The 17,659-nt window shown below is 36.4% G+C and overlaps 1 protein-coding gene across 2 annotated transcripts in view; it reads left to right on the top strand.

Moving 5' to 3' along the window:
• The window catches only part of CDKAL1 (CDK5 regulatory subunit associated protein 1 like 1), a 422,830-nt gene that overhangs the window by 314,798 nt on the left and 90,373 nt on the right, over positions 1 to 17,659 (top strand). For both annotated transcript variants that reach the window (XM_035316554.1, XM_035316555.1), the window contains one exon: positions 11,600 to 11,662. In XM_035316554.1, coding sequence (XP_035172445.1) covers positions 11,600 to 11,662 — 63 coding nt within the window. The remainder of the gene's footprint in view (positions 1 to 11,599; positions 11,663 to 17,659) is intronic.

Below are 17,659 nucleotides of genomic sequence, written 5' to 3'. Positions count from 1 at the left end.
CAAGTTGTGTTTGGCCGTTTGGGGTTGGATTAGATGATCTTTCAAGGACCCTTCCAAGCCAAACCATTCATTCATTTCTGTGTGAGCAAACCAACAAGCTGGTAATTTATGCCTTGATTCTATTATAGCCACTTTTAAAATTTTATTTTATTTTATTTTTTCCCAAGACTGCCTTACTTCTGCTTCCTTCTAAGGGTTCTCCAATAAGTTCCCTAGCACCCTTTTGTGACTGAATGGCCACAGATTCCCCATAGTGCAAGACACTGGAAATAGGCATTCTTGAGTACCAGCAGGTACGGCATGATGTTTAATTCCTCCTTTGCTGGATAGATACAGGTTTTGTAGTTGTGAATATCCACGGACAAACAGCTCGATCTCCTGTGACAGCTCCTGTGCTCGTTATTCAGAATAAATGATTGCCCATGTGTCCCTACACTGCCCCTGTCTGATTAGGAAATAAGCACATCCCTCAATCAGGCGGTATCAGTTGTCCTCTCCCTCAGCACTTTTTTAGTCTAAGCAGCAGGACACCAACTGGAATGGTGTTGCTTGTGCAAGGGACTCTTTCTGTTCTTTTGAGCTCCCTCAGTGAGTTCTGTGGCTAAATGGCATCTTGTGCCCTAGGAGCTATCTGCAGCTGTGATAATTGCTTCTGGAGTATCAAGGATGCTTGGCCCCTGACACCCCTCTCCAACACATGCAAGAATGCACGATGTAACATGCAGAATGTACTTTGTGTAGGAGAAATCAACGCTGATCAACATCCATGCTTGACTGCTGAACCTCTGTATTACACTTTGTTTCCTCAGCAGTACGGTTTTATTTACTGCTTGCTACTTTGCCTGAGCAAGGACTTTTACAGCAAGTTTGGGAACAGAGTTAAAAATGTGAAGGCTGGAGGGGGAAGCAGACCATGAAGGAAAAATCAATATATAATCCTTCATATTTGTCAGTGAGCTGTTGAAGTATTGCAAGTTAATATTTTCCTGCAAGTTTTGCACTTGCTCTCTAGTAGTTTTTTTTACACCATGTTTCCTTATGTTTTTTTATAAGAGTGATGTGAGTACTGCAGAAAGCCTTACTCATCAAGATAGCTATGCTTTCTCATATATACAAAGGCAGTTGTCCTCTGATGCGACTTCTTTTAATTGATATAGCTGCTGGTTACTGAGGGCAAATCAATGTTTGCTCTTTTTATTCCTTTCTGGGTGCTTATAGATAGTTTGGCACATTTTTCTCTATGTTTTTCTGAGAGTTATACAAGGTGACTGTTCTATGAGAGCCTGGTTTTTCCTTTTTCCCTGATTTAAACATGGTCGAAGTATCAGGCTTCTTTTAGAAGGCTGTATCTTCCAATCTAACACAGTGCTCGCAATTCACTATGCAGCCAGAACTTCAGGTTTTTGTGATGAAGTGAAAGGAAGGTAATTACCTGTAAATATCTTTTGTGGTTGACAATGCTACTAAATAGAATTTTACAGAAATTTAAAGACAATATTATTTTTTTTTTCAAGCTAGATTCAGCTTAAGTTCAAACCACTTTAATTTATTTGACCAGGTGGTGAAATGAAAATCTGTTTTTGTTGTTGTGTGAGACAGTTGAGCTGGTATGTTTTAAAGCAGGTTGTACCCTTTTGTGAAACTGTAAGCAGTCTGCATCTGGAGCTGCTGAAAAATCAGTTCGTAACTGAATCTGGGGAGTGAGTGAAATTCCACAGTCACAGCTGGACTTTGCAGAGTCAGACCCCTGGGAAAGGACAAGAATATTTTGACTCTAGCCTGGAGCCACATCTCCTAAGTCTTGCACTGGTGTGATTCAGGCACCTGGTAGAATGTCTTATGCCTTCAAGGAGCACAACTGTGTTGCTTGAAAAAGCAAGTCAAAATTCACAGCTAGGGTGGAAATACACTTTGGAAACCCAGTTGGTGTTCTGCTTTTTTTTAATTATGCTGTTTTTTTACAGCAGAAGTGATGGGAACAAAAATTGCCAACAGCTTCTTTATAAGCTTTTTACTAATAGTTTGAAAATTTGAGCATTTCAAAGTAAATATACAGCTATAGGTTCAAACTAGGCCATGTTGTTAAGAAAAATAATTAAAGGACACTGGAAAATAAAGATTCTGTAAAGATGCTGAAACCACCACTAACATAGTATATAACATACTGAAATCATGTACAGTTCGCATGTTGGATGTCCAAAATAAAGAGCTACTTTTATGAAGCTGTAGTCCTGTAAGATTTTCAGTGCCCATGGACATTTGATTTGCCATCCTCCTTCCTCTTTGAATGCGTCCTGAAACCCTGACAGATTGTAGGATTTTAGTTGTAAGGAAGCTGAAATAGAAGCTTTGTATACCACATACTTCTGCACTGAATAGAAGGGAGACAAGGTACTCTATACAGACAATGTTGAATAGTATTTGATGTTGAGAACATTTTTTTACCTCCAATACAAATCTATATATGATTAGCATTGCAGGTAAATTTCTTCTTTCAGTGTAAACTTTTTCTCACAAGAATTCAAAAGTCAAAAATAGGAATGTAATTCAGTGAAACAAGTTTTGCAGTGTCGTGGAGGTTTTTTATTATTTATTTTTATGGTTTAGCACCTATTGCATTTGCTTATAAAAAAAGAGAGAAGTATATATCATTCTTCTACCTTCCTGGATGTCCCTTAATCTGCTGTTTATCTTAATGGCCTTGGGCAGGCTGAGCAGTCTCTCGGTGTTCTGAGTTTGTTACCTATTACAGATTCAGCATGACTACTAGGCTCCAGAGATTATCAGTCCTCAGAAAACTTTCATATACTACCCTTCCAGCATGTAATATTGCTGTCCTTGGCCTGCTGTTTTTGTTACATCTCCATACATACCCATAGGTACTTGTAGAACTCATGCATGCAAGGGGGCCTTTATGACAAGTGGATGTTGTGTTTGTGTATTCTGTATCCTTTCCTCTCCAGTGGCTCCTAATTAAGTGGAAAAAACATGGGAGTTTTAACCATGTCTTTCTGTCACTAGTACCTGAGTTATAGTTAGAAGATATCAGAAATCTTTTCTCTTTTTTAATTCAGAATTTTAGTACCCTTTAGGAACCAGACTTCCCAGAGCTGCAAACAGTGCAAGTAGCTGTAGACATAAGGGAGGATTGCCCGTAACTTAATCCATAAAATTGGATGTATGCATCAGAACAGCAATATCTATCCAAAATAAAATAATAATAATAATAATAATAATAAATAAAAGCTCTTGGCTGTGGCAGTTCTGGACTTCCTCAAAGGAGAGCATAATTTAGATTTAATAGTTTGTGACTTAACACAGATAGCAAACGAATAATTTATCCAGGTCTGGTATTAATTATGTCACTTAAATGGTTTAAGCTTCACTACTTTATCACCTTTGTTGTCTAGCGTAAATGGGTTCTGGTTGAGCATCGACCTGTAGCTGTTAATTTAGCCTCCAGGAACAGAACTTCCCAGTGCCATAAACCCAGCTTAAACCATATTTTTTAAAAAAATGTTGCAGATATAAATATAATTCTATTTTTTTTAACCTGCAGTTTCCCTTTATTGTTTTTCAATTGGAATTGACTAAGCTTGTCCATCATTTGCAAATCATGCGACCTTTCTGGTGTTCCATAAATTCTGCTTTTGAGGTTACTGAAATATCCCGAGGTGGGTCCTTGTTGACCCTTTCTTGAACTTCATCTGTCTTTGATAATCCAAGCACATTTCTTCAAAACCATCACAGTCAATCAGCTCACGGTGTGCTTTGGAACTCGTATCTTCTGCTGCTTTGGTTGCTGTGCCTGCACCCCAGTCACTGTGCTGAAAATCTGTGTGGGATTTGGATCTGCCAAACAACTGGAAGTAGATTGGAGGACTTCATTATAAAATGAGATGAAACAGAGCAGACACAGGGCAATTCTTGCGTGTCTGATGAATTTGTCTCTTTGTGGTCTCTACGACACAGCAAGCATTTGAGCACTGCATACTGCTCTCCTACTGCTATAGGAAGTGTTAATCCTAAACTAAATTAAAGAACTCAAATGTACCAAAAGCAATATGTATTCATTAAGACTGGTAAAATATACAAGTTCACATAGTCTGTATTACATAGCTGAAATTATGAGAGGTAAAAAAGAGAAAAAAGCAATGTCCATAGTTTAACTGAAGCTATAATCTTCAAGAAATTGTTTCAAGTAGGTTGACAGGTACTCTTGTGAAGATTCTATGCTGTGTTTTGAAGACATTTGTATTTTTCATAAATAAGAATCTCTGCTTAAAATATGGAACAGACTAAACCATGATTATTTGTGTTGTCATAATCCTGAATGCACTTTAATGTTTATGATCATTTTTAAGTTTAATATTTTTAGTAAAGATGTGCAAAGTTTTATATCTTTTCCTCTTCGGGGGCAAAAAGCCACATTGCATGGGCTAATATAAAACTTTGTTTAAAATTTATTTTAATAAAGATTCACTGCCTATGTAAAGTACACAAAAACTAAGGAGTATACAAAATCTAAAATATCAATGTACAATTCTGTTGTTAATCAGATCTGGAAAATATGTCTGCCATACTGGGACATTACAATAAGCTGCTGAGTATGATATACTGTGTGCTAAAGTGACCTTTTGCATGGATACACCAAGAATTATTGGAGTAATTTCTTAAACCAAGCCAAGTAATGAAATATATGTGTATCAATAGTTAAAGCAGGGCAGTGTGTCAATTTTAAAATGGTAATGTAGGTAGGTTAGGTCAGGACTAGCTAATCCCAAAGTGGTTTTTTGTTTTGGTTTTGGTTTTGTTTGCTTCGTTTTAGATGTGATCAGAAGGACAGGAATGGTATCAGTAGAAGTGAATTAGCAATAAGAAGCAGGAAACTTGTCGAGCCTGTCTTGTCACTTCTGTCTGTTCAGACCTTATAGGGAACAGACACAAGACCATAATGAACACCAGCTTTATCACAAAATCTGGGTACAGCATTTTTTCATGTTTACCTGAAGGTGATGCACTGAATAACTCAAGGTCAAAGAGAACGGTTCACTGCTTTCTGATCTCCTCTTAGAAACTGTTTTGCAGAACAAAAGGTAATCTGTAACCTTTGATAACGTGGCAGTTTCGGTGACTTGGCTTATATCTGTGTTGTGGTTGCAGGTATGGAAATTTAAGACTTTATGGACTGAATCTCCAAGCAAGGGTTTTTAATGTTCCTTGGTTACAGTAGATGCTACATCTTCCTATGTTATTTTGTCAATTAACTCTTTGGAGATATAAATTAGGCCAGTCTGTGTATTTTGATAGGGTGTTTCTGAACTCCGTTCTCTTACAAAAGTTTGGGGTTTGGAGCTACTCAAGGCCGTTGTTATTTTGATATCACTGAATTACTAGGGGGTGGGCATGGATATACAGCTTTTCTACTGCTCTGAAAAAGCATGTTACTGAAGTTAGAGAATGCCATAACACAAAGTGCATTGAACATACTGTTTAAGAAGAGAAAATTTCTATCACCTTGCTTGCTCTTGCAAGAGAGCAAGTTATGCTGGAACCTTTGAATTTCCTGTGATACTGGGGAAGACAATGGAAAGTGGCTTCCTCCTTCTCCCGAAATCTGTCAAAGGTCTTCTTGCCTTGGTACACATAAGATATAGGACTATGTGGATTATATGTATACAAGAACACTGCTAGTATACGTACAATATTTTATACTGTAATATTACATATTTTATTATATTCTTTCCGGTAGTGTTCTGTAAACTGGCTCCCACTTTTTTGTTGTCTGTTGCTGACTGTTGAGTCTTGGACCATTAATCAGTACTCTACAAATAATAAATTAAAAGAAATATTTATACATATTTTTTCATAGGTATTTATTTCATATTATAGTTAAATTCTGCCATGGCTTGCAAAGTTTAATGTGGTTCCATCTCTAAATTAGATGATCCATTATACAACTAAATATACACCTACGATACATGCCTACTACACAAGCAAGCAGTGTGGTTTTCCAGACTTGTTTGAGAGAAAAGAAATGTTACTATTGCTTGTTAGCATGTTCAAGTGTGTGAGATGCTTCATAAGCTCTAAATCAAATAAGATTCCTGAGGCAACATTAAATTTTGTTTTAATTCTGATCCAGTACTATGCAAAAGAGAAAAATGAGGGAGAAGATAGGTGAGAGGTGAGATCTGAAATATTTATCTGGTTGCCTTGACACATTGCTATTCACTGTCACCATTAGGGAAAAGAAGGATGTTTGAATGGAACAAGATACAAGTAATGCCCCACATACTAGAGGGTCTGTAAGGGTTGAAAGCAGAAAAAAAACAAAATGAAAATTTTCCTGATGTTATATCGAGGCGGCCACCTTCAAAGAAATTGGTAGAATCTGCAGATCTGCAGTGGTATTTGACTGGAATTATTAAGGACTTTGAAGGTGAAAACAGACATATTAAAACAGAACATTGAATTTAAAGGAAAACAGTACATCACTGGTTTCATATCAGGGAGTAATCTCAAAATCCTTTATTACTAGGTGAAAAACTGAGAATATTCCATATAAGTTAGCTGCTTCTAAGTAATCTATAATAAAAATATCTCAGCAATATTGGAATTCTCATTCACACTGAACATGATAGACCATGCTTACAGGAAAGCAAACAAGTTACAGGCTACAATAATATCATCAGAAAGACACATAGTTACCACCTGTGCAAGAAAAGAGAGTTACCAGAAAAGTGTAATATACCTGTGTGAGTCCATGGTGTTTAGTATTCAGTATAGTTATTTCATTTCTAAGGTTATTTTTATGAAGTATTTTCTCTTCACAAAAATGTGTTGTTAGGTTACCCCTACCTTTACCCTGTTTTCACACCATTATATAGAAAAAAATACCTATATAGGTTTAGCTTTATTTTTCTGAAGTAGACAATACAAAAATTCCATGCTGGTTAGCTATTGTGTAGAAAATATTTTGTGGTTTTAGAGACAAAACCTATATTTTATTTATTTATTTATTTCATTCTGTTTGTTCTTTAAGTGACAAGATCTACATTGTAGTCTTCAAGCATTAGAAAATGTTTCATTATTGCCATAAATCAGTGCACAGGGAAAAAAGTAAAACCACAAGAATCTCATCATTCTTGGCTTTTATTGGTTTATAATTCCAAATGGGGCTAAAAGGATCCTTTACCGATGCTATATTTTAAATATATAATGTGCATCTCAGATGGCCAATGCCCCCTTAAGACCTCAAATTTTATGAATAAGATCTCAGAAACAATCTCAGGCCCAAAAAATCAGTCAAAGAAATAAAATATTTAGATTAAAATATGTTATATGCTTATATGCTTATAATAATAATAATAATAAATGATGAAATGATGATGTGTTGTTTTCTTGATACTGACATTATCTATGCATGTTGTAAGAAAAATCATTAGTTGATGTTGGCTTTTTATATTATAACTGCATATTAGACACTATCTTTTGAGAAGTGCTTGATTACTTACATGTATTTTAGTAGAAAGATTGAAGTAATTCATATGCAACGGTTTTGTTTCACTTGGGGAAGCCCTTCCGTCCTGGTATACATAGGTGTAAAATACATGATTTTACAGTGTTAAACTCAGTCGTGCTACTGCACTTTCATCTATTCTTCATGAAGCTTTTCCATACTTCAAGTTAAAGGCAGCAGTAACAAGTATCTCCTGTATAATGTAACATTTTAAAAATGTATTGAAACAGAAAGTGAAAAGTTGTTTGCATGCTCACATGCATGATATTTTTAAATGACCCGTATTAACATAGTATCTGAATGCCTGTCTGTATCTCATGTTGCCTCATCTCCCTAAATTTAAGTGCTACAAAGTAAGGGCTATAAGTTTAAAATTTAAGTCAGCACAGGATTGAATCATCAGAATTTTGCAGCCTGTCAAAACCCCTACCCCTATATCACATCCATGCATTAAGGAACCTTCTGTCCAGGCTTTTGTTTGCTGTGTATTTAGGAGGATGTTGCGGGGCTCCCACCGACTCCGACGTGTGAGCTGCTGTACAGAGCAGAGATACAGGCAGCCTTGTCCACTCAGGGAAGGCACTTCTTCCTGTGTTAGTAAGGTACTGCTCTGCTTCAAAAAATCCCACCGTCATGCACCTCTGTGTGCATCAGTTTACGAGCAGTAAATTGCGCCCAGCTCCCAGGCTGAGCCCTTACTGGTCTCCTCAGACCCGTGATATTTCGCTCAAGTGATACGTGACTTACTGTCTCCCTGGGAAGCCACTACTGGAAAAGGTTTTGGAGGAATAGTGTCTCTCTGGAGTGCTACATGTCAAATGCTCCTGCACCAAAATTATGCACAGCCAGACTGGCTAAGAGTATTGCTAGTTACTCAGTGCCGAGGGGACCTTGGTTTAAGGAAATGTTCTGTGGTCTGATACACTGAATACACACTATCAATATATGGCAAACCTGGCAGAAATACAGAAGTGAACTACAACCTATTGCTGCTGTCAGGCTCTGGTCTTTTCATTTTTGGAAATACCACGTGCCTATCTGTATGTTGAATTTCAAATATATATACATATATATATTCAGAAATATAATAAATCTAAAGATACCTTGTGCAGTTCCAAGAGGGTGTTTGAAAACAGTAGTGCTGCTGTACACAGAGCATAATGGTGGGAAAGTACATTTGCCTAAATTCTGAAGGTTTTTTGGAGTGTTGTTGGTTTGGTTGTTTGTTTTAACCAGGAGATTGTGACAGCAGTACTGGTACAGGACAAAGGAATGGGCAATTGGAACACCAAAGAGAAAGAGCAGGAAGACAAGGGGAAAAAAAAAAAAAAATCTTGATATTGGCCAAAAGGAAACATGACGGTTTGTTGGCCAAGTAGCTCAGGAAGGATGTGCAGGAGTCAAGCTGCATCAGGGAAAGAAGTTTTGGGGAGATGCACTTAACTAGGCAGTAACACAGGGCTCAAGCTACAAGGAAGACAAAAGGTTTAGTGCATCCAACAGCACACTGGAGGCAGTGAAAGGAGAAGAGGCTTCTGGTCTCCTTATTCTCCTGTCATGTCTAGATGTGGAGAGGCCTGCTTTGCTGCAACTCTTGTGCTTTGCTCTGCTTGCAGGTGAGCTGGGAACCATATCTTTTCTCCCTTCAAAAAACTTATTGTTAATACTTTAATGCCTATGGTAGGAGTTGAAGGGTTTGCCGTTATAGCAGTGTGAATTTCTAAATCGCTCTGTTTTAAAATGGTTTGTCTATATATTATTTTTTTCTGTAGATGTGAATTTGGTGTTCTGGAAAGGCATAAATTACCACTAGTCAACCTTAACTCTGCGTTTAAAACATTTTTGTCTCATCATATTCAAAGTTCCTAAAAACAGTCAAATACTGTTTAGATTTAGATTAACTAAGCAAGCAGGACATGCTGGGTGTTTTCTGGGAGCATTTTCTCATGTGAGTCTCTGGAAGCTCCATTCCATGCTCCTCTGTTTCATGAATTTCCAGCATTTCCTCAGTCAGGACCATTTTCCTTTTGTAAATGAACAAACAAAATAAAGCAAAATTCCTACCTTTTGTGGGTGAGGAAAGAAACTGTGATTTCCTGTATTAAAAAGTGGAAGATGTATCAGGGATGGCACCTTCATTCTTCATCTTGTCTAAGTGTGTAACTGGCAGTTTGGACATAGTGTGAGGGTGAAGGATGGGGCCATAAAATTTCACTGATTTTTACTGAAGCTGTATCAATAAAAATAACTCAAAATCACTTTGTTTGCACTCAAAATGAGGAAAATTGTCTTCAATAAGAATTATACTTTTTTTTTCTTGATTTTGTTTGTTTCTCCTAGAAAGTTTAGTGGAGGTCTCTAGATTCCAAATTGAAATGCTTTTCTCTACTTTTTGCATGATTATACATTAAATTAATTTTAAGAAACTGTAAAATAATCATTTTGATATCTCTGTTCAATTTATTATGGCGTTTCTCCAAATCCCTTTTATAGGATTTTAAGCACTTTTGCTGTGCATAACTGTGCAAGGAATGAAGTCGTAGGGTGCAGATGGAGTTTGGGTTGTGCTACATGAAGCTTTCATTTGAATGTTTTGGTGTTTCCCCCCCTCTTTGGAAATAAAACAGGTATTCATGGGGGCTAGATAGCCAAGGGAGATCTTTTCTTTGGCAAAGGCATGTTGGATTGCTGAGAAATTCTATATTAACAAAAACATCTTTATTAGTATCAGTTATGTTGGTTTTAAAGTTTTGTTGCTTAGTAAACTCACAGAAACAAGGCCTGTTAGGTATTACTTACTGTAATTTAATAGAATTGTCTATAAGAGAAATAACCCTCTCATACTGAAAAGAAAATTCACCATTCTTTGAACAGGGGCAAAAGATTGTCCGACTATTTAATGGCCATAACTGAGTTAGTGACCTCACAGAAGTAGGTCACTAATCCGATGCCTTTAATGACTCAGCTGTCATAAATTGATCCAGCTGTCATAAATTTGTACAAGTAACTAAAGTTGTTGCTTCTGTGACTAAATGTATGTATCTGAACATTTCACTTAAAGGAAAAACAGTGTAAGGAGAGGAAGTACGTGATGAACAGTTACTGAATTGTCCTATAGTTTCTGGAAGTGCAGTCGTGCAGCTGTATATTAAGTTCACAGAATGCTAGAAACATGGCTAGATCCTACCAGTTGGAAAACTGCTTTCGTGGAAGTGGTGGCTAAAGCAAGACAACAGTACAGACTGCAAGCAAGGAGTTCTTGTCATTGTCTCCTCTGTACGGTTTCTGACGTGGAGTGTTCTGCCTTCCTGAGCTATGAATTAAGTCAACATAGTTTTTGACATAACAAAACTCTGAACTTATTTGTGACTCATCCCTGTATTAAAGATGAAGAATGTTTTTTCCTCTGCCCATTTCCATGGGATGCAGCTGAGAGAGTTCTATTTAACATCTGCTGAAATCACTGAAAGGTCTTTCATTGATTTTAGGAGAAGCTGGATTAAGCAGGGTTTGTCTTTGAACTTTGTTCCTAAGAGAAAGAGCTTCTTTCCCTTTGCCTTGGCATTAAATGGCATACCACCTATTAATTTTCCACAATCAAGGCAAAGAGAGTATTAGCATCAAAAGAAATAGAAAAATAATACATGCTTCTTCTTTAAACCGCCTTCCTTTTAAACCTAATCTGCTATAAAGCAAGACTGCAAGTAAACACTAGAGTAGCAGACAAGTCTTTGCATGATTCGAGCCTAATCTTCAAGCTTTGTTATCTATATTCTAAAACATTATTTATGATTTATTGTTCAGAAATTAAAACAAATCTGAATTGTTTACACATTCCACTGATGTGCCATAGATTAGTATTTATTTTTTATGAAGGATATGTTCTTAGCATTGTTAATATATATGTTAATTATTTCCTGTGATATTTAATATACTTAATCTGCATACACTGCTCTTCAGTTCCATTAACAAAGTGGGGATAGAATGTGTTTGTACCTGCATACAGCTTTTTAAATCTCTAGTCTCTTTCCTTTTACTTTAACTTTTCTAATACAGTTTATTAATACTACTTTTCAGAAAAAACAAAGAACAAAGGATCTGTCTCAGCTGTTTCATTCATACAGTCCATATGATCATAAGGTAAGAAAAAATATGCTACTTACATTTCTTGTTAAGAATAATTGCAAATATTTATGATAACTATATTTTATGTTATTTTTATTCAAAAATTAGAGGAAAGTATAAAATTGAAAGTGTTATGGCATTCATGTTATTTAAATTATTCTATCATATAAATTTCTCTTTGTTTCTTGATGCCAAGCTTGAAAAGTTGCATTTTCTGTTTTTTTTGAAATCAAATCTCCTAGAAGTATAATTTATAGATTATCACTAAATTGTGTAAAATGATCATATGTGGTATCTGATCCCCCTCTTTTTTCTCTCTGTTCAGAAACTGTTACCCTTGAGTACGTTGGTTAGCCTGTTGTGTCAATTAGGCCCTGAGATATGTGATACTAATGAATTATCTATTGATTATGAAAATGTTGTTGGAAGGTGCTGCTTTGCTAACAGCCTGTTGGTTGTTTTGGGGAAGAGAAAAAAATATACGTTGCCATTATTACTTGATCCTGGTTTGTAAAATCAGGAAACGTTGTTACTATACCCCATACCATAGGGGAGAGAAGACAAGATCAATTCCCAAAGAACCTTGCAATTGTAAAGAGTTAAAGTAGTTACAAGATGATTTTGGAATACCAGGAGACAGAGACAATAAAATTGGGTCAAAAGGCAGTGATTACAGCATTCTGTGCTATAGCTATTTGTCATGCTTTAATTTTTTTTTTCCAGACATTATCCAAAAGAATGCATTAAGCAGTTTTGAAGAGAGAGTTAAGAAAGCTTGTAAATATTTTCAGAGAGTTTCTCCAATCTTGGATCAATCTGTGGGCTTGTTTTTTTTTTAAGCAAGTACACTAGATCCTTCAACAATTTATAAGCAGGATGAGATCACTCTTTCTGCTTCTGTTTTGCAAAATGTGTGTGATTTTGCAAGTATGCATACATAGATACACATTTGTAAAAAGAGCTGAGTTTTATAATCGGGGAAAGAAGGTGGCAGAAGTGCATATGTATGTGCACCTATCTATATGTATGAACACATGAAAAGTGCATGTGTGTGTAACTACATGTACATCTGTGAGAAAGAAATGCATTCTGTAAGTATTAATGGATTAAATACATTAGGCAAGTTGTTTCTATGAGAGTTCTATAGTTACCACCTACTTAAACATTTACATTAAAAAACAAAACAAAACAAAACTGTCAAACAGTAGGTTTTCTATAATTTTAATAATTACATATCATTTCAAGTTAGATCCATCACTTTGAACTATTTTTTTTTTATAGATAGGCTTTCAGTGTCTGCAAGACCTGGTAAAGCAGATGTAAAAGACCTGTGAAAATTCACAAACATAAAGGATAAAGGAAATCAGTGTAACAAGATTTTGAATTAGATCATTGTTCTTCTGATTTGAAGCTTTTTAAGTTAAATGTAATAGTTAATTAATTTCTAATACGTAGAAGCAAAGCAAGTGATGAACCAGAAGCTTTGCTATTTTTCTCCATGTCTAAATTCTCCTGTGCCAAACACTTTTTATTCATAGTACAAGGAAATTCCATCATTTTTTTATTAGCATTTTAGTGGACCTTGGCCATTTGTAACTCCTGCTGCCTTCCTGCTCATATCCTTTGTGGCATTATATCAAAGTATCCTCAATTGATTTTGGCTTCAGTTGTGAAGACTTGTACACTCTTTACAAATTAGTCATCAGGTGATGTGAAATTGAATATAAATGCTTAGATATATTCCCTTTTGATCTTTGTTTTAAGACCTATAATAAGATATTTAAAGTAGCACAATTGTTTGATGAGTGGTTTTTGATGCTTTGCTCTTCTGCTGTTTCCAAGCACATTCCACATATATATCAGAGAGCAAAAGGAAAAAAAGGGCAAATGAAAGTATGAAAAAAAAGGATGATCTTTCCTAATTGTTCCATTTGACAGTGAAGGTTTTATTTCTGCTAACTAATTCCTATTTGTGGTGGCCAGAATGAATCATTGCAGGCTTCTTGCTTTATGCTGTTTATTTCTACCTTAGCTCCCAATTTCACGGTTGTTACAGTCCAGAAAAGGGCTTTTAATTTTTATATTAAATCTAACAGTGATCAACATTAATTGAAAATACAGTTATTTCAAGTGGATGCTAGTTGTACTGTAGCTCTGTTTTGTCTGATTAAATGTCAGAAAGGTTCTGGTTTGGGGGGATTGCTTGTTATTTTGTAGATTATTTTCAGTAAGTATAAAGAGAGATTTTATGCTTTGTTCAAGTGTTGGTAATACAGGATCATGGTGTGAATAACTTAAATTACTGGCTTCCAGGATTCTTGGTTGGTTAAAAGGTTTTTCTCCAAGAACCTTTCAGAAGCGGAGAAGACATAACTAGAAAGGATAAGTTGGAGCTTGGTAGTAGTTAAAACAGGTAAACTATAGTGGCTGGAACAGGACTGTCCACCTAGCATCGATAGCATTTCACCTTTTTGTGAAGGAGTACCACATAGAAAAGAGAAAAACTGATCAGAAAAAGTTCATTCTTCCAGATTTGTGCTTCACTTACTAAAACAGAAAATGACGTTTTGAGGGAGTGACTACACTAGCCTTACTAACATTACTGCAGTTTATGCTCAGTCAGGAGGCTGATAGATAGCTGTTCCTTGAATTTCTCCCACAGTTTATTGCCTATCTGGTGCAAATTACTGTATCATAAAAGACATTTTAAATGTCTGTGGTTGTGCATTCCCAAGTGAAAAGCCAGGTCTTTTATTGAGAGGAAAAGCAAGATTTCCTTTTCCTTCCACTTCCAGGTGTGGAGTCTTGTATCTAGTTGAGGCCTTAATTAAGCAGCAGAGGGGAGATAGCCTTTAAGTTCTTCCATGCCAAAGGTATGCAAAAGAGGGAGAAAATCTGCCTCTGCTAATAGCAGACAAAGAGTAGTTAAGCTCCTGTGTTATTTATTACCAAAATATATGTAGTTTACCATCTAGTTGCCCTTGTCATTGATCAGATGAAACCATATAACAGCAAAACTCAGAAACTGCCTTTCTGTTGTATACTTATCCAGGGGGATTTGATCCTGTTTTGTTCCACCTGGTGTCACGGTGGTGGTACAGAGCCTCCAGCTGCAGAACCTGGGGGTCTTTCAAATACTGTGCCACCAACAGAGCTCATTGTAGCATCAATCTTGAATGCCTGGGAATTGTATCGACTTCAGACACACAGAAAAAGCTCACCTTTCCCAGATTTTGTTACTGTTAAAATAAATAAATATATTCTAAAATGCATGCTTTCTAAGCTTAGTAATTATTTTGAAAATGCTGGTATGCATCTTGATCATTAAAAGCCATTCCAGGTAGCTGTTGGCTTGCTGTTTGTTCAATCTTATTTCAGTGAGTATGTGTAAGAACGCACAGAATTCTCTTTGTAGATGAAGCTGTTCCTTGTTCTGAAATACTTGCTTTTTCCTGTGCTTATGTAGAGTAGGAAGATCTATAGCCTGGCTTTCTTAAGAGTCAAGTTCTGACTGCTGTCTAATGTTTCCTAGTTAGTAGTAGAACAGCTCTTCTGATTACATTTGTATTTTCCTAGCACCATCAGGAAAATAAGGTGAAATGAGATCCTAACAAAGCTCTACCAACCACAGTTTTAGTGTATTAAAATTAAAAAGAATATACCTGAGGAATGCTATTATTATTGTTGTTGTTATTTACCTTTAGTTATTATCTGGCCATTTTTCTAATAGCTCATTCAATGAAAACTTGTTTGCACACAAGCCGTTTCTGCTGAACCTTTTTTGTATGTATGCTGAGAGCTTCCACTCTGCATACCTCAAGAATTTTATTCTGCCTGCAATGGATGTTTAACTTCCATAGTGTCTTTCTCCCAAATGATGTTTGCCCTTTAAAACTTGACCAGCTGTGATAGCAGGTTACTTGGTCAAAACCAAAAGATTTGGGGAGCTTCAGGATCCCTTATGTGGAAAATGTTCAGATTCACCAGCACAGAGGCCTAGGGTGTTTGTTGTTGTTGTTGTTGTTTGTTTTTCTGTCTGTTGGATGCGTAAGCCCTGAAGCAGTTGTTTAGAATGATAATCTTTATTTCTGCAGTGCAAAAACCTGTTTTCACTTACATAAGAGAATATAGCAGAAGTGCTATTAATTTTGGTGCTCTGCCTCTTCAAAGGATAGCCAGGAAGAGAGACTTAGGGAACGTCCATACACTGAGTTGTGCTGTTACAGTGAGAAATCCTCTGTGCTAAGAACTCAGCTCTGGATTTGATCCTTCCTTTTGCAACCTCAATCTGTTGCTCAAGAATAGGGCACGAGCTATGAAAAAACTAAGGTCACATATTATATGTCCCTTCAGTGCTTTATTTTAGCATATGTTGTATCCAATCAAGAAATAGTCAGTGTTCATGGTGTTTGAAAAGAGTTTTATGAGATATTTTTTCATAGCTGAAATTGCTCAGGATTAAAAAAAAAAATCAGGAAATGTGCTCTAATTGATGCAATACTAATCAAATAATTGTAAAAGCTTTAAGCCTCACACTTTAAAGTGTTCCATATTAATGTGTTATAGAAATGTTAAAAAACTTCAGCTAAAACTTCACAGACAATACCTGTGTGATTGGCAAGTTATAAGGACTTATTGTATTGTGGCACACAATTAATTGGCACAAAGCTTTTTTTTTTTTTTTTTTTTTTTTTTTACCATCTCTTAGACTGTTAAGTAGTTCGGGGTGGGCAAAATGTTGAATCCTGTATGTCTTTGGCTTTGACAAAGGTAGATATGTATGTAACTGGCAAAAGGAAAAATTAATAGCAAGATTATGCATGGCTATCCTTAAAGTTAAGGTGCTAATGTCTGCTGTTGCTTACAGACCTACCATAAGAATTGTTTTCAACCAATTGTTTCAATAGTGCACAGACTCTAGCTCCAGTTTTGAACAAAAAATACATAATCTAATGTCAGCAGCCTTAAATCTGTGGTTGCAGGGCATTCTTTTCTGCTGCAGGATTTTGTGACTCCTCTGAAGAACTTGAGGCATTTGGAAGTCAGAAAAATTCAAAAATGATGCAAGAGTGTGTAAGGAAGTGTGAGGATTAAACTATATTTTCATAATGAAACAGAAGCCAGTACCAAACAGCCAGGATCTTATTTGGCGCTGCCTATGAAGGCTAGTATGGTCTTACTGGTATTCGTTGACACTAACTAAACATAGTAATGATACGTTGCCCAAAACTGTGGTATTGCCTAGAAATCCTCATAGGCACCCATGTGAAACTTGAAATGTGCAAAAGCAAGACTAAAGTCCCAGGCAGACGGTGAGGGAATTAAGGCAATTGGCTTCTGGTAGCAAAACCTGTGAAGTTCTTCACTGCTTCTGGCCACTGTGCTATGGCTGGTGGCCTCTGGGGACAGTGGAGTGTGGCAAGGCAATACGGTGATGGCAGTGAGAAAAAGTGAAACTGGCTGCACCATGGGGTGCAGAAACAGAGGGAGGCGGGAGGTGAAGAGCTTCAGCTGGGACCAGTTTCCCTACCAGTGAAGTGCTTCCTTTTGTTTTTTTCCTGTGTTCATGGAAGCTGGACCCCATGTGCATTCTTCACAACGAAGCAAAATTGAATAAAAGAATTTCTGATGTCTAGAGAAATAAACAAATCTAAAATTCCTGATTGTTGGCTAACTTTCTAATGGCAGGCATCACGGGCTGCTCAAGCTGCTTTGTTAACTAGATCCTGAAAACTGAGGATGTCTGCACTGTGGTATGACTTGACTACATGAGAGAACATGTAAATTGAAATGTTGGACAGCTTATAGAGTTGGAAGTGTTGCTATGAGAATAGTTTCTTGAAAGAAGCTAGTGAAAGATTAAAACACAGTAGCAGTACTAAAAGTATCTGGCAGATGAGACTTACATCTTTCAGTAATCTTTGCTTGTGTCTCTTAATTTCCCAGACTTTGCTGTATTCTGCTTCTTTCTTTGTTGCTGGCCATAGATGACATTTCACAGCCAGGGGTATT

The sequence above is a fragment of the Oxyura jamaicensis genome, chromosome 2 (assembly GCF_011077185.1).
Source record: "Oxyura jamaicensis isolate SHBP4307 breed ruddy duck chromosome 2, BPBGC_Ojam_1.0, whole genome shotgun sequence".
NCBI classification, from domain to species: Eukaryota; Metazoa; Chordata; class Aves; order Anseriformes; family Anatidae; genus Oxyura; species Oxyura jamaicensis.
This window is presented reverse-complemented; position numbering and strand designations above follow the sequence as displayed.